At 45.8% G+C, this 22,411-nt stretch overlaps 1 protein-coding gene across 4 annotated transcripts; it reads right to left on the reverse strand.

Annotated features, from left to right (window-relative positions):
• Positions 1–7,173: 7,173 nt before the first annotated feature.
• On the reverse strand, positions 7,174–14,893 carry LOC121916638. 4 transcript variants are annotated; one of them, XR_006100890.1, is made up of 11 exons: positions 13,419–14,893; positions 13,185–13,279; positions 12,402–12,708; positions 11,926–11,993; positions 11,634–11,694; positions 11,446–11,507; positions 11,057–11,132; positions 10,777–10,849; positions 8,085–8,166; positions 7,731–7,810; positions 7,174–7,531 (listed from the first exon to the last, which is right to left on the reverse strand). XR_006100890.1 is itself a non-coding variant. In XM_042441938.1 (9 exons), the coding sequence occupies exons 1-9, from the start codon at positions 13,443–13,445 to the stop codon at positions 8,102–8,104; spliced, it is 834 nt and encodes a 277-aa protein (XP_042297872.1). In that variant the 5' UTR covers positions 13,446–14,893; the 3' UTR covers positions 8,068–8,101. The 4 variants fall into 4 exon arrangements, 3 of the variants coding, with proteins under 3 accessions (XP_042297872.1, XP_042297871.1, XP_042297869.1); XM_042441938.1 differs by lacking the exons at positions 7,174–7,531; positions 7,731–7,810 and having other exon boundaries at positions 8,068–8,166; XM_042441937.1 differs by lacking the exons at positions 7,174–7,531; positions 7,731–7,810; positions 8,085–8,166 and having other exon boundaries at positions 10,611–10,849; positions 13,419–13,793; positions 13,834–14,893.
• Between the last annotated feature and the right edge of the window lie 7,518 nt (positions 14,894–22,411).

The raw sequence follows: 22,411 nt of genomic DNA on the forward strand, positions 1-22,411 counted from the left end.
TAAAGCCCTCCAAGAAAGGAGACTCCACCATAATCTCCGAGGAAGGAGTGTCTTCCTCTGTCAAACAGCCCTTACTCTCAGGAAGGTCCTCCGAATGTTGAGCTGGAATCTCTCTTCCTGGAGCTTCCATCCATTTCTCCATTGGGTCCTATTCTCTGGAGCAGCAGAAAACAAGCTTGCTCCCTCTTCAATGTGGCATCCCTTCAAGTATTTAAACAGGGCTATCATATCTCCCCTTAACCTTCTCTTCTCCAGGCTAAACATCCCCAGCTCCCTAAGTCCTTCCTCATAGGGCTTCAGGGTTTCCAGACCCTTCACCATTTTAGTCTCCCTCCTTTGGACATATGGCTCCAGTTTCTTCACATCCTTTTTGAATTGTGGTGCCCCGAACTGGACAAAATATTCCAGGTGAGATCTGACCAAAGCAGAATAGTGTGGCACTATTACTTCCCTTGATCTAGACACTATACTTCTATTCATGCAGCCTAAAATTGCTTTGGCCTTTTTAACTGCCGCATCACACTGTTTTTTTTAATATATATAATTTTTATTCAAAATGTCAAATAACAGAATAAAAACAAACATGTTAATCAAACACACAAGTAGTACAGAATACAGCAGAACCAAGATTTGTCAAAATTAAATTACTCCTTCCCCTTTTCCCCCTCACCCCATTACCCTCCCTCCCACCCACCCCCACATACACTCCTCATTCACTACTTCCCTAACACCAATTTACCTTTATATTGACTTTGCTATTCTAATTATCTTAAATTAAAGTCGCTCACCGTCTATTTTCTATTTAATATAAGTGATATCTTCATTCTCAGTCCTCCATCTAGCATCTATATACACATCATTTGGTTGAACTTAATTTAACCATATATAAATTCCCAGTTCTTAAAAAGAAAGAAGTATAGAATAGAAAGAATAAACTTTGCCCTTATAGTAATACTGAGCCTAAATTGGCAACGTCCCCCCAATAGTTCTCAAAATACTTAATTGTTTTCTCCCAATCTTGTACGAAGAGATTTGTTGGTTCGTTTCTTATTCCTCTAGAGAGTCTATCCAGTTTTATCATATCTAGAAGCTTTAACCACCAATCTTCCTTCGTCGGAATTTCTTTCAATTTCCATCTTTGAGCATATATGATCCTTGCTGCTGATAGCATATAAAATAAGATTTTACCGAACTTTTTTTCCAACTCTAAGTCAGTTATATTAAGCAAGAAAATTTCAGGAGAAAATTTAAGTGACAATGACAGAGATTTCTTAATTTCAAAGTACCGTAAATTATTTTCCAAAAGTGCACAGCCTTTTTACAAGTCCACCCCATATGGTACACTGATCCCTGAATCACTTCGCATTTCCAACACAAATTATTACAATTGCTATACATCTTACTAATTTTTTCCGGTGTTAAGTACCAACGGTAGAAGATTTTGTAATAGCTTTCCTTTACATTTTGACTACAAGTATACCTTCATCTCTTCCCCCATGAGTACTCCCATTGTTCTAATTGTATAGCAAAACCAAAATTTTGGGACCATTTGATCATATTATCTTTAATTACTTCCTCTTCCATATAATATTTCAAAATACACTTCTATAATCTAGAGAGCGGTGCTTGTTTGTTTGACATCATTTCTTGTTCTAATTCTGAGTCTGCTATGTTTATACCAGCTTGTTTTTTATCCATAATCAAACGCTCTCTTAGCTGTCTATTAAAAAAACAAGGAAATTCAAGTCCCTTCCTTATTCAGTTCTTCACAAGATTTCATCTCATAACCAGAATTACCATACTGAACTAAATTTTCATACTTCAACCAATTTTCGTCTCTTAAACTGTTAAATTTGAATAAGGCTTCATGTGGGGATGCCCAAAGGGGGATTTCAGAGCAGATTCGTTTTTTATATTTCTTCCATACTTTGAGAAGAGGGCATCTCAGAAAATGATTATTAAAATCTCGATTTACTCTTTCTTTTTCATAAAAAAAGACATGCGTGCCAGCCAAAATGCAGATTTACACTTTCTAAATTTAAGAGATCTTTATCCTTCAAGGTTAACCAATCTTTTATCCACGTTAGGCATGCTGCTTCAAAATATAACCTAAGATTTGGTAGAGTGAGACCCCCTTTCTCTTTGGAATCCTGTAAATACCTTATTTTAATTCTCGCTTTTCCCCCCTTCCAAGTTCAATTTGTGGTCTACTTGGACTCCCAGATCCCTCTCACATGTAGTTTCATTCAGCCAGGTATCACCCATCCTATATCTGTGCATTTCATTTTTCCACCCTAAGTGGAGTACCTTATGGAAGATTAGTATTTCTGTAATATCTTATTTTATCTAAGAACCAGCGGGGACTTTTGCCTTAGGAGTAAGGGGAAAGGTGGGTCAAAGTTAATAAAATTATACCTGGTATGGAAGAAGCATAGAGGGCGAAAAGCTCTCCTCCCTACTACTAGAGCTCAGCAAGAAGCTGAATGGTAATATTCGGAAGACATCAAAGTCTTTCTTTTTACCATGCTGGATTAAACTGTGGAACTCACTGCCCCAAGATGGTGTGGGGTTGCCAGATTAAGACAACTTGAAAGGAGGATTGGACAAATTCATGGATGCCTGGGCTACAGGTGGGTACTGACCTGGATTCTGTGGCTGCATCTACACTGTAGAAATAAGGCAGTTTGATACCACTTTCACCACTGCGACTCCATCCTACAAAATCCAGGGACTGGAAGCTTTGTGAGGCATCAGCACTCTTTGGCAGAGAAAAGACCTTGTAAAACTACAAATCCCAGGACTCCAAAGCATGGAGCTAAAGTGGTGTCAAACTGCATTATTTTTACAGTGGCTAAACAGGGTGCTGGACTACATTGGAGGCCTTTGGTCCGATTAACAGGTCTGTTCTTATATTCTTAAAGGATCAGTGGGAGATCTGCAAATAAGGTGGGCCCTATCCACCATGTGGCTCTTCCTAGGGAGCTGAGGGGAGAATAGTCTTATGCACCGTCTGCTTGAGGTAACTCATCCTACCTCGTTGCTGTAGGGCAGTGGTCCCTAAACTTTGGTCCTCCAGGGGTGGGGTTTTTTTTGGACTTCAATTCCTAGAAGCCCTAGCTAGTTTGTCCAGCAGTCAGGAATTCTGGGAGCTGAAGTCCAAAATATCTGGGAAACCAAAGTTTGAGAAACACTGTTGTAGAGCAACAGGAGAAGACAAGGTTTAAAGGTTGAACCTTAACAGGAGGTCCCAAATTCTGGGGCGCAGAAGATCCTGGAATAGGACTGAGGCTGGTACTTCAGATGGCATTAGATGGCATTCCTCCATTGAATTTATTAGAAATCCGTGTGTGTGCAAATGAGGATGACTCCAAGTAGAACAGAGGTGGCTATCACTTATCCGTCTATAGATTTCTTGGGAAATGGGGTAGTTCTGGATCCCTGTTGGCAAGATTACCCGTTTTTAATTTATTCTGGGGGGGGGGGGTAATTATTTTTAAATGGACCTAATATTTAATAACGGCAACAGTAACAAGGCTTTGAAATGTCACTGCCTTCGCCACCAGTCATGTTTTGTTGTTCGAAACTGTTTATTACTGTGAATTGCTCTAGAAATGCTGCATTAGAGTTCACCTTGCACTTTTTATTTTGGACTCCTGCACAAATATTTGTGGAATAAGCACCATCATTAATAACAGGTTACTTCTGACACTTGAATCCCCCCCTCCATGCAACATTAATCTTTTCCGTTTCCTTCCTGCAATGTAATCTAGTATTTTTAAAAAACTGTTAGTGGTTGTTTTTTTAAATTATGTAAAGCTCTAGAACATGCAACTGAATTCTGACAGTAATACAATACCTGAGCTGTTCACTGTTAAAGACAATAGCAGGGGAATAGACTGAGATAACAGGATGGATGTATTGGTTCAGACTGGTATTTGGGACAGGAACTAGGGTACTCATCCAAAGAAGTGGACTTATATCCACGAAAGCTCATGTGAACATTTTCCATTTCGATTCCCATTTACTACAGCAAATAGCCAGCATACTCACGTGAAAATGAAAACCAGTTAGTCAGTTAGCCAGTTATTTCTTTTAATCTTAAACAGCATGCACCAGGTACATGTTGCACGCTTTTGAAGCCAGTGGAACGTCAAAAGCTTGCAACATGTAGTTTGTGCATGGTGGTAGGTTTAATAAAGATATTCCTGTTTTGTGAAGTTTGGATGTTATTATAATCATCACTCATGTTCCACAAACACGGCACTTTCTTTCCTTTCACAAATCCATCACTGACAAGCCCAGCTCCCCAATAATGTAAATATTTAATCCCATCGTGTACAGTTTATCTCTTTCTCACCTCCGTTTACCTCTTGTCTCTCGCTTGTCGCTCAACACCCTCAATTTATACATGCAGCACATGTATGTCCAAGGTGCTCTTGGCTCCATAGAGATTTCTTATTACACTGGGTAAAATCTGCTAGCAACACTGGCTCATCTTGAGAATCACAAATGACACAAGACTAATGCAAAGAGGAGGATTCTTAGCTTTTGGGTTAAGTTCCTGGTCCTCATGCTTTGTTATGCCCAAGATTGTAAGGGCAACCTATTTATCCTGAGAGCGTGTAATGAGAATCTTCCTCTCCGTGAACTTATTCACAGCAAGGCTGAGAAAGACATTGAGACACCAAATTTGGTTTTGCACTATTCATGTAACATTTATTAAACATAAAGACATACATATATTCAAGTACCAAGAGAGCTCTCACACACACCATTCACCCAATACTCACGCATACAAGAGTGGCTGTCACTGAAGTCATTGATCAGGTGCCTTCATGAAGCCATGGGAGATCTGATGCCGCGGATTCAGGATCACAAAGTCACTGCTTTCAAAAGTCTCTCTTTTAAACCTTTCTGCCTTTCCACTGACCACTGCCTTTTGGGTTTTGTCCAGGAGTTTCTTCTTCAGCATAAATGTTGTTTTCCACATTCCATCTCTTATCAGTCCAAATTTCAAACATCCTGGACGGTCATCCAAACATACAGTAACTCATCACTGTTAGAACCTGTACGTTCTCTGTTCCTAGATAAGGTTTTTGGCAGCTACATCTTGTTTTCTTCAAGATGCGCCATCTCCGTCAACAGACTTGAAATCCTTGCTTCGCTTGCCAGGTAACTTCCCCACATCATGCATTGCGGCTTCTCCATTTTGTTCAGAGCAACAGTCAAGATAAAAGAAGATGTTCAGTCTTCCAGACACTGAAATTTTGTTTTTCTTTTTTAAAAAAAATATTTATATCGTAACATCGCTTACATAAAATAACTTATTCTACAAACTAACATATATCGAGACAATCCATAAAGCACAGAACAAAAAACACATAATGTGATATAACACAACATAACGGGATCAATTGCATCCCATCCACAACCAACAGCTCAGTTCATTCATCTCCCACTCGCTACCTTCTTGCTTACACCCTTGATATCTTACCCTAATGTGTTGCTAGAAATAAATAAGTAAATAACAGCTCAAGAAAGCTACCAGCAGTAGCTTAGTAAAAATAAGACGAATAGCATATAATAGTATGTTGCTAGAAATAAATAAGTAATAACAGCTCAATTACAAAAAAGCTACTAATAGTAGTTTAAAAATAATATGAATAGTAATAATAATGTATTACTAGAAATAAAAAATAAGAGCATTATAATAATAATAAATATTACTAAAATAGTAGCTTAATAACAATGAAATAAAAAATATATACCACTACTAATAGTAGGTTTCCAATAATAAAAGACGAATAGTGATAGTAACATATTACTGGAAATAAATAATAATAATAACTACTAATGATAGTAGCTTAATAGTAATAACAAAAGATTAATAATAATATTACTACAAATAATAAATGATGATGATAGCGGAATACTACAACTAGTACTACTGCTCCGTCCCCTCTGTCTGTTCCTCAGGCCAGTCGTCCAATGGTCAGCAAAGAGGACAAGGCCCAGGGAAGGATTTGGGACCAGGAGGTGGACAGGTCATTGCCCCTACTGTGGCTCTACTACTCCCAGGTCTCTTTCTCTTCCTCCCCCTCCTCCTCCTTGGGTGTCCAGCATCACTGAGTTCCTTCTGGGGCTCCCTGCAGAGTACTAGTAGCAGTAGTAGTAACCTTGGGCCGCCATCCTCTTCTGCCGGGGTTAATAGTCTTTAAAGGTCAATCGGCGCTTAGTTGCGGCCGGAGCGTTGGCACAGCATCCCTGGGAAAAGAACAGGCAAAGCAGAGATGTTTCTGGAATGACGCTGTGTCCAGACTTCTGCCCCTTAGAGATGGAGAAAGGAAGCAGAGGGGACCCATACTCACCACATTGGGCGCCATCAAGCATGGTCTGGATCACGGAGCTCATTTCCGGCATGGACCTCGCCAGCAAGACCTTGATGATGTCAATTAGCTCCCTGTGGAGAAAAGAAAACAACAGAGAGGTCCGTGCAGCCATATCCGGCGCACTTCGCCATCCCCCAGCTTTGTAGCGCAACTTACTCCATGGACATGTGGTCCTTCAGCTTCTGGTGGTCCTTGTTGTGGAGCCTGGATCTAAAAAGCACCACGGCGTATAGCAATGTGTTGGACACTAACGACATTCAGATCCCGAGTGTCTTGTCGTCCACCAAGTCCGTCACAAGGAGCCCCAGCACCTTGAGCGCCTTCGCCTGCGTCAAGATGGAGACCCTGGCGTCAGTCGGAGGACAACTTTCCCAAAGGACCAGATGCGCGGGTCGGAAGGAAAGACCTCCCCCCGGTTACCTTCCTGACGATGTAGTCTTCCTTCTGTCGCGCTTTCTGAGAGGAGTCGTTAACCTTGTGCAGCAGAAAGAATAACGCGAGCTCCAGGTTGCAGAGCGAGGAGAAGAGGACTCCGCGCATCATCTTCTTGCAGGCGCTGTTGAGAGAAAAATGGAGTCTTTGTGCGTCCTTCCAGTGCCATAGATGGAAAACATGCCCCAAGGGATGCGTGGGGGAATATATGAACCCATGCGCCTACCTTAACGGCGACTCCAGGTAATGGTTCAGAAGGAGCTCCAGGTGGTTTTCGGCCACGGTGTCGGCGATCTTTTCCGCCGCTGAAGGGCCAAGATGGCCGAACCTTCTGCATAGGTTATGGAGAGATGTCTTCTTCTATTTGGGGGAGAAGAAAAGAGTGAGGAAATTAGGTAAACAAACAAACAAACAAATAATGCCATCTATACAACAGATTGCTGAACAATGGGTGCGCATTGACTCTATCGTGATGGAAGAGGCGCCGTTCATGCGCTCTGCTCCTCCTGGTCAGGAGGCCAAAACGTAGGATGGACGTTTTGGGATCCTTTTTCGCTGCATTGACCGCATGGATCCATGTCCATGTTGGTCACTCTTCCATGGGTCAGCCAGATTTTTTCCTTACCGGATTCAAGTTGATCTGGTTGATCCCGAACTTCAGGAAGGCACCCTCTTCCTCCTCAGTGCAAGGGCTTGGCAGGTTCTGGAATCTGAAATGGCGGCAGGAAGAGCGCATGAGACCCCTTGGGAGCATCCATAAGGCTGCTCCAGAGAGCCCACTGAGGGTATCATAATGGCGTCCCAATGGAAGGCTATGGGCTGCGGAAGAGTGCGCTCCTTCAATAGGAAGCACCCAGGTGTTCCTCCGACGCATGGAGCATTAACAGCCGCCATGCCTCCCATTCGTACCTGGCGAATGCAGACTGGGGCCGAAATTCATCCTTCGCTGCCCCATGCTTCTCATTATGTGCGGCCCAGTCTTTGGTAGCCTAAAAACAAATGGCACGGGGAGGAGAGAGGTGGAAGCCATCAAGACTCTCTTTCTGCGCACAGAGCAAAAGCAGCTTGTTTTCGCCTGAGAGGATGCCTCTCTAGGCATCTCTAGGTCCTTCAGCGCAACTCTGTGGCCAGCGTCCGACAGACACTGACCATAGGAGTGCGCCAGGACTTGAGCATCCATGGATTTTGTTATCCTGGAACCAAACCTTGGCGGATAACAAGGTCCCACTGTGTGTGTGTGCATATATATATAAAATTTCTTACCAAGAAAGAGCGCATCTTTACGCTGCCAATCCTTGGAGTGATGTCCTCCTTCTCAGTGCAGGGGCTTGGCGGCTCTGGAAATCTGAAATGGCGTCAAGAAAAGTTTGGGGTATAAAGTTATTATTATTATTATTATTATTATTATTATTATTTTTCATGAAATGTGACCCCTTGAGAGCATCCCTCTGGGGCCAGAAGGATGCTCCAGAGAGCACACTGAGGGCGCCACAAAGGCATCCCTACAGACTTTGGAGGAGTGCGCTCCTTCCAGAAGCGCCCGGACATTACTCCAGGTTTACATCTTGGTCAGACCCTGGATTCATCTCTCTCTTCCCTAAGTCTTGGGGACTCTGCTGACTCAGCAATGTCTCTATTTAACTCCACTCTTTCCTCGACTCTTGACCACTTTGCCCCTGTCTCTGTACGCACTTCTTCCTCTAAGACTAGTCCTTAGCCCTGGCTTACTCCCATCATTAAGTTTCTCCGGTCCTGCTCTAGAGCGGCCGAACGTCTTTGGAGAAAGTCCAAACAGAGGGCTGACTTTATCCACTTCAAATTTGCTCTTTCTTCCTTCTCACGTGCCTTCTCTATGGCAAAAAAGAATTATTACAAATCACTGATCTCTGCCAATGAGAGGCACCCGCAGCGTTTGTTCTCCACCTTCAACTCTTTGCTTAAACCTCCCTCTCCTCCTGTCTCTTCACCATTCTCTCCTAATGACTTTGCTAATTATTTTGTCTCTAAGATTACCACCATTCGCTCTGAGATTGTCCCTCCTGATTCTTCTTCTGCTCATAATCTTCTTTCGCCCTCCCCTAACAAATTTTCTGTGTTTCCTCCTGCTTCTTTGGATGAACTCGCCACACTTTTGAACTCTTCCAAACCTGCAACTTGTTCTCTTGACCCAATTCCTACTCGTCTTCTAATCTCTATAGCTCCCTCCTTTCTGCCCTCGCTTCTCTATATCTTCAATCTCTCTCTACAGGCTCCTTCCCGTCGGACTTCAAACATGCTCTCATTTCCCCAATTCTGAAAAAAACTTCTCTTGACCCCTCCTCTTTGTCTAGCTATCGTCCAATTTCCCTTCTCCCCTTTCTTTCTAAGGTTTTGGAACGGGTTGTTTATTCTCACTGTCTTGAGTTTCTTGAAGCCAACTCCATCCTCGATCCCTTTCAGTCTGGTTTCCGCCCAAGGCATTCCACAGAGACAGCTCGCACTAAGATCTCCAATGACTTTTTACAGGCCAAGGCTAATGGCCTTTACTCTGTTCTCATCCTTCTTGATCTGTCTGCAGCCTTTGACACCGTTGATCACTGTCTTCTAGTGGATATACTTTCTGACCTTGGGTTCTCAGACTCTGTTCTCGACTGGTTTAGATCTTACTTGTCTGGCAGATCTTTTGCAGTAGTTGCAGGTGGTCAGACTTCTTCACCTGTTCCCTTATCTGTTGGAGTTCCCCAGGGCTCTGTTCTGGGTCCCCTTCTGTTTCCTCTCTACACACTGTCCTTAGGTAAACTCATTAGTTCTTTTGGTTTTTCCTACCATCTGTATGCCGATGACACCCAGCTGTATCTTTCCACCCCCAACCTTTCTCCAAGGCTTGAACAGCAAGTTTCGTCTTGCCTCACAGCTGTCTTGCAGTGGATGTGCCATTGGCGTTTGAAGCTCAACATGTCCAAGACGGAGCTTCTTGTCTTTCCTCCTAAGCCCAACCTTCAACACTCCTTTTCTGTCTCTGTGGACAACATTTCCATTCAACCAGTCCAGCAAGCCCACAGTCTTGGTTTTATCTTTGACTCTTCTCTGTCGTGTATCCCTCAGATCCAGACCACAGCCAAGGCTTGTAGATTCTTTTTATACAGTATTGCCAAAATCCGACCTTATCTCTCTGTCTCTGCTGCCAAGATCCTGGTCCATGCGCTAGTGATCTCATGACTTGATTACTGTAACGTCCTCCTGGCTGGGCTTCCTCTTTCTCACCTCCGTCCTTTAATCTCTGTCCAGCATTCAGCTGCACGCATTATCACATTATCACACCCACCGCTGTGACCACATCTTTCCTGTGTTGGCATCCCTTCACTGGCTCCCCCTCCCTTTCCGCATTCAGTATAAGCTCCTGCTGTCAACGTTTAAAGCCCTCCATGGGCTGGCCCCTCCCTACTTATCAGACCTTATTTCTCCTCACCTTCCCACTAGGGCCCTCCGTTCTGGTAGTCAAGGTCTGCTGTCTCAGCCCAGGATTTCCTCTGCCCCATCCCGGATTTGCCCCTTTTCACATGCTGCCCCTCACTCCTGGAACCTTCTTCCCCCGCGAGCAAGAGCCATCACTTCCTTAACCAGCTTCAAAACGGAGCTGAAGACCATCCTGTTCAGAGAAGCCTTCCCAGGCATTGTATAATTGTCACTTGCTATTTGATGTTCTTTTGTTGTCTGTTTTATTGAATCATTTCCTGTATTGCTATGTATTTTATATGTATTATCTTATTAGACAGGTCCCTTCCCCACCACCACTCCCTTCTCCTTCTGTGTAATGTCTTTTTAGATTGTAAACCTGAGGGCAGGGAACCGTCCAATTAATAAGATTGTATGTACAGCGCTGTGTAAATTTACAGCGCTTTATAAATAAAGGTTAATAATAATAATACAACAGCCATCCTTCCCTTGTTGTTGATGCTAATTGCCCCCAGAGTACCTGCCCAAACTGGACTGAGGGCGATGTTCCTTCTTCTATGCTTCTCGTCGTCCGTGGCGCAGTCATAGGAATCCTAAAAGTAAGTGGCACACACACACTCATCCCTCCATATTTGCAGCTTTGATATTCGTGGACTTGATTAATATGTTCTCTCTAGGAATGTCAAGGTCCTCCGGCGCAACTCTATGGTCAGTGTCTGTCAGACGTTAACCGCAGAGTTGCGCTGGAGGACCTACAGTGTGTGTGTGTGTGTGTATAAAATAACAATTAAATTCCTTACCCTTAAAGAGTGAATCTTGTTCGTGCCATTTCTCTGAAGTGCGCCTTCCTTCTCAGCACTTACTGGCTTCAGAGATCTGAAATGGAGGCAGGAAACGTTTGTTTGGCAACAGAAAAGTGGGGTACAAATAAAATTATTATTATTATTACTATTATTATTATTAAATAAATAATAATAAAAATTATTATTATTATTATTATTATTATTATTATTATTATTATTACTCATGAATGTGACCCTTTGAGAGCATCCTTCTGGGTCCAGAAGGCTGTTCCAGACTGAGGGTACCACAAGGGCGTCCCTATGGAAGGCCATGGGCTTCCATAAGCGCCCAGCCACTACTCCAGGGTTACAACAGCCATCCCTCCTGCCAGGTGAGAAGAACTTACCTGCACGAAACCGAGTGTGGGCGACATTCGTCCTCCACCCGCCAGATATCATCGTCTAGGTCCTGTGAGAGAAGGCCGAAGGAGGGGGGAACATGAAAAAGGGTACATGGGGCCCGGATCCCAAATCTCTTTCCCTAAGAAAGGGGACAAGGGAGACTTCCAAATGTACGCCGCCCCTATTAACTTACCCATAGGATGGCAGGCTTCTCCTCGGCGAGGTCCTTCGCCAACTGTTCTTTCTGTACAACGCTGGGGGGAGAGGCAGTACAAAAGTCTGAACGGAAGCCCACCTATGGCTCCTCCATGGCCCACTCATGGCTCCTCCATGGCCCACCCATGGCCCACATGCCCCCTTGCAATCACAGAACCACAGAGTTGGAAGAGACCTCCAGTCCAACCCCATTCTGCCATGCAGGAACTGTCAAGCACAGTGTCCCCTGATGGAGACGGAAAGAAAGGTAGCGTTTGTTTATTTATTACCTCCGATCCCCTTCGTTGTATTCCTTCTCCTCCTCCTCGTCTTTGGCCTCCTCTGTTTCGGGGGAATCCTTTCAAAGGAAAAAAGGAGGAATGAGTATGGACACTTCTGCAAATGGCATCCAAAGGCACAAGCGAATGCAGAGTGGAAACCGGGCGACGTTACGACACCAGAACGTGCGCAGACCAGATATCACTGGATTGCGACTCCCAGTATTCTGGGAATGACAGTCAAGCCGCGCCGGATCAGCAAACGCGGTACATTCGTGGAAAAAAAGTAGGACGTTACAAAATGGAAGCCAAACCACCGTCACACCCCTTTTTGTTTGTAATGGAGGACATTTTAGAATTCAAGTCAAAATGTAGGACATGCCCTGGGAAAGGAGGATGCCTGGCCACCCTCGGGAGGAAGTGTCAGGGCCTGGCCAAAGGTCGTGGTCACTTCTCAGGACACTGAGGGTATGAAAGGCTCTCCTTACCGAAAAAGCACGGTGGACCTGTGCGACAACCACTATCTGCGACGAAGAGGGATGGATGCCCGCGGTCAAACCCTGCAACGGAGACTGCTGGACATCTGCGGTCAGCTCCCGCGATGGAAACTGATGGACATCCATGGTCAACTTATCCAACAGAGGGGGACAGACATCCACGGTCAGCTCCTCCAACAGAGAGGGATCGATGTCCGCGGTCAGCTCCTCCGACGGAGAGGGATGGGTGTCTGCGGACAACGCGGCGATGTCTTCCACCACTTCCTCCTTGAAGTGGGTTGATTGTGTCTTCTTGTGTCTGCAATGGGGACAGGAAAAGGCCATGAAACATGACTGCTCCAGCGCTGCTGACTGTCTCTCCTGTCCAGCAACGTGGCACTCTGGTGGGTTTTGGGGGCTCTGCAGCCATGTTTTGGAAGAGTTTATTCCTTTTATGGGTAAGAGCTGGAGAAGGGAGGCAGGAAAGACAGGAGGGAAGGAAGGAAGAGGAGAAGGGAGGCAGGAAAGACGGGAGGGAAGCAAGGAAGGAAGAGAAGAAGGGATAAAGGAAGGAAGGAAGGAAGAGGAGAAGGAAAGAAGAGGAGAAGGGAGGCAGGAAAGATGGGAGGGAGGGAAGGAAGGAAGGAAGAGGAGAAGGGAGGGAGGGAAGGAAGGAAGAGAAGGGAGGAAGAGAAGGGAGGAAGGAAGGAAGGAAGTAGGGAGGGAGGGAAATGAGGAAAGAAGGAAGGAGGGAAGGAAGGAAGGAAGGAAGGAAGGAAGGAAGGAGGAACTTACCTTTGAAGACGTCTGGGGACGTCCTCGTCCTCATCTTTCGGGTGTATATTACACGAGAAGAACTTGACAGTCTTCCCGATGGACTTCCCGACGGCCTGCAGAGGAGATGAATGAGAGCCAAGGAAGGGATGGCCGGCCAAAGCCAGGACCCCAGTGGTCACCTCTGGCCTCCCTCCCTCCGGCCGCCCGCTTGATCTCTTCCCAAGGCCATCTCTGGCCAGTGGTACCACTCACGTTGAGAAAATTCTCTCCGCGCGCCATGGCGGCACCAAGAACCCGAATGGCCACAGGTCAAGATGCTCTCCACGAACTGGTCAAGCCGCTGTCCAGAAGGGCACTGACTGGCGTCCAACGGCCGCACTGGCCTCAGCTGCATTCTAGAGCGGAACATGGAACCCAAGGCAGGCATGGAACCTTTTCAAATGGAAACAAGGCTTGGGGCTTCTCTCCACATCATGGTTGCCATGTGCTTCTCTGGGTTTGGACTATAGGACCCTTAGGAGAGAGACCCAATACATAGGATCCTATGTATCCCTGTGTCCCATTAATACATTAATATAATCTATAACCTTCAGTGTCCCATATATGACCATTAATATAATCTATAACCTTCAGTGACCCATACATGACCATTAGTATAATATATAACCTTCAGTGCCCCATATATGACCATTGCAATGCCAGGATATAGGATCTGAGCGGTGACAAAACACAAAGTGGGACGTAAACGAATGTAATAATAATTTTTATTACACACAACTTAAATTTACTTGCAAAATACTACAGGTAGCAAGGCTGAAATGTTTAACTCATTCTCTTAACTGCTTTCTATATGTTTTGAACTGGGTCCAAGCCAAGCCAAACGCGGCTAGGGGAAAAAACAAGCAATGAATACAGAAGGGAGGAACGCCATTGGCGTAACGAACATTACGGCGCAGCCTGCACATAACGAAGCTTCAAACTTAATAGCAGCTGCATGCGCAAGATGGTGGCTCTCTCTCCGGACGTGAAAGAGGCCCAAAGCTCAACTTCTTCGTCGTCAAAGGACCCCCTAAACCTACTTCTTCCTCCCTCCTCTTTCCTTGAGGGCCAAGTGGATGATGGACCCGCTGGTCATGTTGTAGTAAGCTAGGGAGTTGGAGTCTTTGATGAAAATGCCCTGCAAGACACAACAAAAAGAAGGCCTCGGGGTTATGATCGTCAAGCGAGAACCAAATATGACACGGCCCAGCATCCGATGGCATTGAACAACGCATTAAGAACACTCCCTCGACTCCTCTCCCTAAAACCTGCAGGAAATCCTAAGACTTTCCCGAAGGAAAACCTTGCAGTTTCCAACCGGAAGCTACTCCTTGGCTTTCCGGGTCTCGTTTTTGGCCTGCCGTGAGGGAGAAAGTGCATCCTTCCACTATTGTGTCCCATGCGCCGTTAATGTTCGCATCAGTAGAAAAGCGGCCTTTTGGGAAGCAATGTCAACCCACCCCTTCTGGGGAGCCTTTTGGGGAGCCATGTAACCCTAACCCTTTTGGGGAGCTTCCTGAGGAGCAATGTAACCCTTTTGGGGAGCAATGTAACACTTTTGGGGGGCAATGTAACCCTAATCCTTTTGGAGAGCAATGTAACTAACCCTTTTGGGGAGCAATGAAACCCTTTTGGGGAGCAAAGATGAAACCCTAACCCTTTTGGGGAGCAATGATGAAACCTTAACCCTTTTGGGGAGCATCTTCTCCTCTCTTGGCCGGACCTGTTCTGGGAGGCTCTGGAAGGGATTATATAAAGCTAGTTCTGCTAGCTCCGCACCTTGTGAGCACAGATGCTCCACAGAAAGCTCCGCCCCCTCAGCAACAAAGCACACGGTCTCCAAATGGCTGCCCAGCTGCTCCTCTCTTCTCCTCTCTCCGCCGGATTAGAATAGCCAAACTCCTCTGGGCTATCCAATTCAAATGACAGAAACATCAGCCCTACACCAAAGGACTCTATCTTCCGAAGGCACCTGGATCCATCTCTGCCTCCTGAGGAAAAGAAGAAGGTTGTAGTAGGGCTCCCCTTCAGCCCTAACAAAGGCACTCTATACTTCCCAGAAGGCGGCTGCTCCATCCGCTCTGAGGGAAAGAAGGGAATGTAGGGCTTCCCATAGATCGCTACACAAAAGGAAACTCTACCCTTCCCAGAAGGCGCTCGGCTCCCTCTCTGCCTTGAGAAAGAAGGCACGTCGGGCTTCCATCAGCCCTAACCAAAGGAAAACTCTATCCTTCCCAGGAAGGGCTGCTCCATCTCTGCCTCTGAGGAAAAGAAGGAAGGGTAGGGCTCCCATATAAGCCCTAAACAAAGGAACTCTATCCTTCCAGCAGGCGGCTGCTCCCTCTCTGCCTCTGAGGGAAGGGAAAGAAAGGAAGGTCGGGCTTCCCATCCGGCCCCTACACAAAGGAAAACTCTTCTCCCAGAAGCGATTGCTCCATTCTGCCTTGTAGGAACAGAAGGAAGGTTAGGGGGGGGGACTTCCCATCAGCCTAAACAAGAACTCTATCCTTCCAGAAGGCGCTTCTCCATTTGCCTCTGCGGAAAAGAGGAGGTATGGCTTCCCATCCGCCCTACACAAAGGAACTCTTCCTTCCAAGAAGGCGCTTGCTCACATCTCTGCCTCTGAGGGTAAAGAAGGAAGGTAGGCTTCCATCCGCCCTAAAAACAAAGGAACTCTTATCCTTCCAGAAGGCGCTGGCTCCATTCTCTGCCTATGAGGAAAGAAGGAAAGTTAGGGCTTACCATCAGCCCTAAAACAAAGGAACTTATCCTTCCCCGAAGGCGCTTGCTCCATCTCTGCCTCTGAGGAAAAGAGGAAGGTAGGGCTTCCCCAGCCCTAAACAAAGGAAATTATCCTTCCCAGAAGCGCTTGCTCCATCTCTTCCTCTGAGGAAAGCGGAATGGTTAGGGCTTCCGCATCAGCCCTACACAAGGACACTCTTCTCCTTCCCAGACGGCGCTTTGCTCCATCTTGCTCTGAGGAAAGAGGAAACGAAGGAAGGTAGGCTTCCTTCAGCCCTAACAAAGGAACTCTTCCTTCCAGAAGTGCGCTTGCTCCATTCTCTGCCTCTGAGGAAAAAGAAGGAAAGGTAGGAGTAAGGTAGGGCTTCCCATCAGCCCTAAACAAGGCACTCTATCTTCCAGAAGGCGCTTGCTCCATCTTGCTCTGAGGGAAAGAAGGAAGTATGGCTTCCATCAGCCCTAAACACCAGGGAACTCTATCCTTCCCAGAAGGCGCCTTGGCTCGTATCCTGCCTCTGAGGAAAAGAAAGGAAGGTCGGGCTTCCCATCAGCCCTACACAACGGGAACTCATTCATTCCCCGCAGGCGCTTGCTCCATCTCTGCCTCTGAGGGAAGATAGGAAGGTTAGGGCTTCCCATCAGCCCTAAACAACGGAACTCTATCTTCCCAGAAGGCGCTTGCTCCATCTCTGCCTCTGAGGAAAAGAAGGAACGGTAGGGCTTCCCATCAGCCCTAAACAAAGGAACTCTATCCTTCCCAGAAAGGCGCTTGTCCATCTCTGCCTCTGAGGGAAAGAAGAAGGTAGGCTTCCCCATCAGCCCCTACACAAAGGAAACTTCTATCCTTCCAGAAGGCGCTTGCTCCATCTCTGCCTCTGAGGAAAAGAAGGAAGGTAGGGCTTCCCATAGCCAAACAAAGGAAACTCTATCCTTCCCAGAAAGGCGCTACTCTCTCTGCCCTCTGAGGGAACGAAGGAAGGTAGGGGGGGCTTCCCATAGCCTTAAACAACTGAACTCTATCCTTCCAGAAGGCGCTTGCTCATTCTCTGCCTCTGAGGCGAAGACGGACGGTAGGGCTTTTCCCCATCAGCCTCTAAAAAAGGGAACTCTATCCTTCCCAGAAGGCGCTTGCTCCCCAAAATTCTCTGGCCTCTGAGGGAAGGAAGGAAGGTTAGGGCTTCCCCATCAGCCCTAAAACAAAGGAACTCTATCATGCCCAGACGGAGCTTGCCCCACTCTGCCTTGAGGGGAAAAGAAGGAAGGTCGGGCTTCCCATCAGCCTAACAAGTAACTCTATCCTTCCCAGAAGGCGCTGCCTCCATCTCTGCCTCTGAGGGAAAAGACGAAGGTCGGGCTTCCCATCAGACCTACCACAAAGAACTTATCCTTCCCAGAAGGCGCTTGCTCATCTCTGCCTCGAGGAAAGCGGAAGTAGGGGGCTTCCCATCAGCCCTAAACCAAGGAACTCTATCCTCCCAGGATAGGCGCTTGCTCAATCTCTGCCTCTGAGGGACAGAAAGGAAGAGGGCTTCCATCAGCCTCAACAAAGGAACTTTCCTCCGAGAGGCGCTTGCTCCATCTCTGCCTCTGAGAAAAGAAGGAAGGTAGGGCTCCCATCAGCCCTAAAACAAAGGAACTCTATCCTTCCCCGGAAGGCGCTTTGCTCCATCTCTGCTTGAGGGAAGGACGGAAGGTAGGGCTTCCATCAGCCCTACACAAGGAACTCTATCCTCCAGACGGCCCTTGCTCCATCTCTGCCTCTGAGGGAAGCACAGGAGGGACTGCTCTGACCACATCGCTGCCTGGGTGGGAATCCTTCACTGGCTCCCTCTCCCTTCCGCATTTCAGTATAAGCTCCTGCTGTCGACATTTTAAAGCCCTCCATGAACTGGGACCCCCTCCTTACCGTATAGACCTTCTTTGTACTCACCGGCCACCAGGGCCCTCCTTTCTGGGTAGTCAATGGGGGTCCTGTCTTTCAGCCCAGGATTCCTCGCCCCATCCCGGGATTCGCCCCTTTTCCACTTGCCTGCCCTCACTCCTGGAACCTCTTCCTCACAAGACAAGAGCCATCACTTCATAACCGCTTCAAAGGAGTAGTTGAAAAACCATCTATTAAGAAAGCCTTCCCCGGCATCGCATTATTGTGCTTACTATCTGCTGTTCTGTTGTTGGCTGTTATTGATCCATTTCCTGTTTGCTATGTTCTTGTATATGTATTATCTAACTTGTGAGTATGTATTTCCCTGGATAATGATAACCATCGATTATGAAGCCTTGCCCTCCCTCCAGTCTATGCCTTGGTCCAGGAACTCGGAGGTTGAGCGGAACTGTTGTGGACCTCGTACCCTTCCCTCCCCCACTCCTTCTCCGTCGTGTCCTGTCTTTTAGATTGTAAGCCTGAGGGCAGGGAACCGGCTAACTAAACGGATTTGATGTACATCCTGTGTAATTTACCCGCTTTATAAATAAGGTTAATAATACTAATTAATAATAATTACTAATCAGCGGGAAGGCCAGCCCGATTCTTCTCGCAACTTCAACTGATTTTTAAAAAACTGAACCTGGTGCTGCTGACTAATTTGCAGAATTCTGCACAAATCTTTGTCTAAAATACAATGACATGGATTAACGGCATGTTGCTCCAAGCCCAGCACAGAGTTGGCTCCACACATATGGGGACTAAATCAATGAACAACACAAACATCTCCTTCAGCCCTGATGCATCTGAGCCCTTAAAGGGCACCCTAGTACGTACTGCTGGAAAAGCGCGGATGGGCTAGGGCTGGCTGTGGAGCTGGGCCCGATCGTCGGGAAAGGGCAGGTAAGGCCGCCCCAAGGGGCAGTCTATAACTGCTGAGACTCTAGAGCAAAAAACTGGGTGCTTCAGCTCCACTTCGGCAAAGGAAGTGTCAGCAAGGACTACTAGTTGTATGTCAGGAAACCAACCGCACTTCACTTCTGTAAAAAAAAAAACCCTGTTGGAATGTTGTATTGATGGGTTAACCGCAATGTGAACAGTAAAAAAACCTAGTCTCTGTTGGATGCAAGAAAAAGGAAAGAACTCTAAAGCAGAGCAAATTGGGCAATGTCCAAACTTTGCTCTTCCAGAGTTGGTTTCAACTCCAGAAGTCAGCTTGGTTCGAATGAAGTACAAAACATTGGAGACAAAGTTGGGAACCACTTGCTTAGGGGCCTGATTCTTATTGCCTTGCATGCAACAAAAAAGACCACCAAACAGCCTGCAAGGCCACTTCATGAAGAGCAGGAAAGGAAAGAAGACCTGAGTAGGCACCAACAGGGCTTTCACAAACTAACCCTATTCTATTCAACTGCGGGAATCTGGATTTGTTTGGTGAGGCAAGAGATCCCTAGCAGAGAATTCTAAATATCTCTCCCTTAAACTGAATCCAAAAAAAACCTGCCCCAAACAGTTGAAGCCTCTCAGGAGCTGTTTCAATGCCAGAAGGCAGCAGGGACAAACAAATGTGTCAAGAACCAATGGCTTAGCCTGAAGAGAGAGAGTTGTAACTTTAGAAAGGAAAACCCTTTGTATTTGCACATGCAGCTCTCTCTTGAGACTAATGTACCTGCTCGGGCTCTTCCTCTGGCAACTCAGGAGGAAATTTAGATTGAAAGGATCTGAGGTGATTCCCACTTACATTTAAACTGTTTGGGATCGCTTCGCTCTTGTGTTAAATGATTCAAGGTCCATCCTTCCTACTATAAAGCGATCTTTTCATTGTCCTGTAATCGGTCTTTTTGGCTGATCGTCATCCCTACAGTTTGTGCTGCTTCAAAATGCATGTCATCATCTGTGCGTCATCAGTGACATAAGCGGCAGCCCAGGCTCTAGTAAGTAGAGGGAGCTGGCGGCACTGGCCTCCTGGCTTGGCATCACGCAGGAGGTGCTTTCCCCCAAAGAGGGCTCAGGAGCCCAGGGCTAAAACTTCCAAGGGATCCATGGCATTTGATTTTTTTAAAATAAATTGATTGATTCGATAATTGGTTTGCACTTGAAAACAATGAATCAAATTTTCCATTATTTTTTTTAATGCATTCATAGTCACACCACATCCAAAAGCAGCGCTGGGGGGGTGGTGGATCTATCAAAAATGAGGAGGGTAGTAAAAACCCTCTGCTTCTTCCTCCCCTCAGAATGATGCGATTCAGATCTGTCTTCCCACTTGTTGAAAACACCCCAGAATCGATTTTTCCAAAGAATCACCAAAGAAATGCCAAAAGAAAAGCGGGGGTTTGTGTTTGCCTCCTTCATGGATTGAAATGATCACTCTAGGCTCAGACCCGGTTTCAAAGGGACGATGGTCATTATCCGATGGGCAATGGCTTTAAAACATAGTGGGAGTGAGCCCTGGTTTCAAAGAAGGTTAGGCTCAGTCTCGTTTCTGTAAGTTGTGTGATGAGTCTATTGCCCTGTTTTTTTTTTTTTATTACAAATCTTATTTGTTCAAATGTTTAAAACTAACTTGTGAAGATTTATGTTTTTTTTGTTCCTTTGGTGGCACAAAACTTCAGATCTTTCTTCATCTTGGGTCTGTCCTGTCAGACATATGGGGTAGGTGTGTATGTTTAATTCTGTAAGGAATTTTGTTTATAATAAAAACTTTTGTCAATCTGACCCTATTTTCTCATTCTTTATGTGTAGTTGCAATTTTTTCTGGCCATTGATAATGAAATAAATAAAAAAAGGGATAAGGTTCTGGCTTTGGTGCTCTTTCAGCAGTCAAGTCCAAAGGCAAATCCACAGAATGCAAGCCAATCTGTGGAAAACCAGCCATTGGAACAAAAGCAGTCCGTTCCTTTGAGCTTCTCCATTCCTGCAGACTGGAAGTATAAATGTGTGTGTTGGTGACAGGTTAAATGATTTTCCCCACCCTCATTCTATCTCAGAGAAATGGTGTTGTGTGAGAACCTGTGTCCCTCTTTCTAAAAAGAGTGTAACAGACACTATAATAGCCTTATCCGTCTTATGAAAGGGGAAGGTCCAATATCGGCCATGGGCAATACTTTTATTAAGGTAGACTCAATATCATGGAGAATGCAAGCGTTGAGGATTTATTTTATGGAATGCATGAACTTTTGGTGCTTGTTCAGTTTAAGACCCACATCCATCTCTCAAGAGGTACCTCTCAAGCCCTCACCTTCTAACATATTTCCAAACCCAGGCAGAGGAATGTAGCTGTTTATGTATTAGAAAAACTGACTCTGTTTAAAGACAATTTGGTATACCAATGCACACCATTCCAGAGCAAACTGAAGGTATAAGCCCAAGACTACCAGAGCACAAAGGCTCTGTGGCCCCCCCTTGGAAATTACCCATTTGACCATTATCTGGGTGTTTGTGTGTCCAGACTCGTTTGACAACCTTCAGTTCAAACCATATCTGCAGTGTTGCCTGAGCCATCAATTGGTAAAGGAAATCAGAGTTTTTGCATGTGAAACCTGAAGAAACAAGGGCCCACATAACAGCATCCGCACAACCTCACATCCAACTTGAGGCAGGCTACTGTGAAGGAAATGTTATTATTATGGCACACAGCCAGCACAACGATTAAAATACAATACAATAATGACCACTTATACAGTCACAGAAAACTCTAACCTGTGTCAACTTTCAGGGTGTTTTAAAGGTTGTAAAAATGTTTCAAAGAATCTCTTTAGCATAGTCTGCATATCAATAACAGAAATTGATAAACATATAGACAGTTAAAAAAACTATAGACCCTCCTAAACCATATGAAACGCTCGTCAATCAGTTTATATCGATAAAATTTCCTACAGCAAATTACATGGTGTCTGCAATCAACTATCAGCCATAATCAGACTTCCAGAGTTCACTGTTCTATTTTAATAGCCTCTCCGAAGGGTAATATTCAGCACTGGCAGCTGTCCAAAATGGGGGTTCAAAGATCCTCAAAGTATTATCAAATGCAACTCAAATTCATTTTCCTTCCTTCTTGTGTGTCTGCATCACAGCAGCAGACCAAAAGCTGCTCCGCCAAACAGTGGGCTGGGGTTTTGAGTGCTTTAGTCCCCACGGCTTCCATTGCTCCTAAATCACAAAGAGCAGAAGCCCAGAGGGGGGACCAGTTCTAAAGGTTTAAATTACAGGAGAGAATTTCAATTGAACCTTAAAGGAACTTCTTGACTGTAAGTGCGAGGAAAGGTGGTGGTGTCTCCTTTTCTGGATGTCTTCCAACAGAGGCTGGACAGCTCCTGATGGGGGCTTTAGCTGGAGATCCTGTATTGAGCAAGAGATTAGCTTGTGGCCTAGGCTAGGGGGCTTCTGCCAGCTCTGAGATTCTACGATTCAGTTGATTAATTTGGGGGGGGCAATGCCTCATAGCCAGTCGGTTGCTGGTGCCAGCAGTGGCTGCAGACAATTGATGGGACATCTCTCCCCAACCTGCTCCATTTTGAGGGATAGGCCTTCCCTTAGCTCA

Source organism: Sceloporus undulatus, chromosome 10, assembly GCF_019175285.1.
Source record: "Sceloporus undulatus isolate JIND9_A2432 ecotype Alabama chromosome 10, SceUnd_v1.1, whole genome shotgun sequence".
Classification (NCBI taxonomy): domain Eukaryota; kingdom Metazoa; phylum Chordata; class Lepidosauria; order Squamata; family Phrynosomatidae; genus Sceloporus; species Sceloporus undulatus.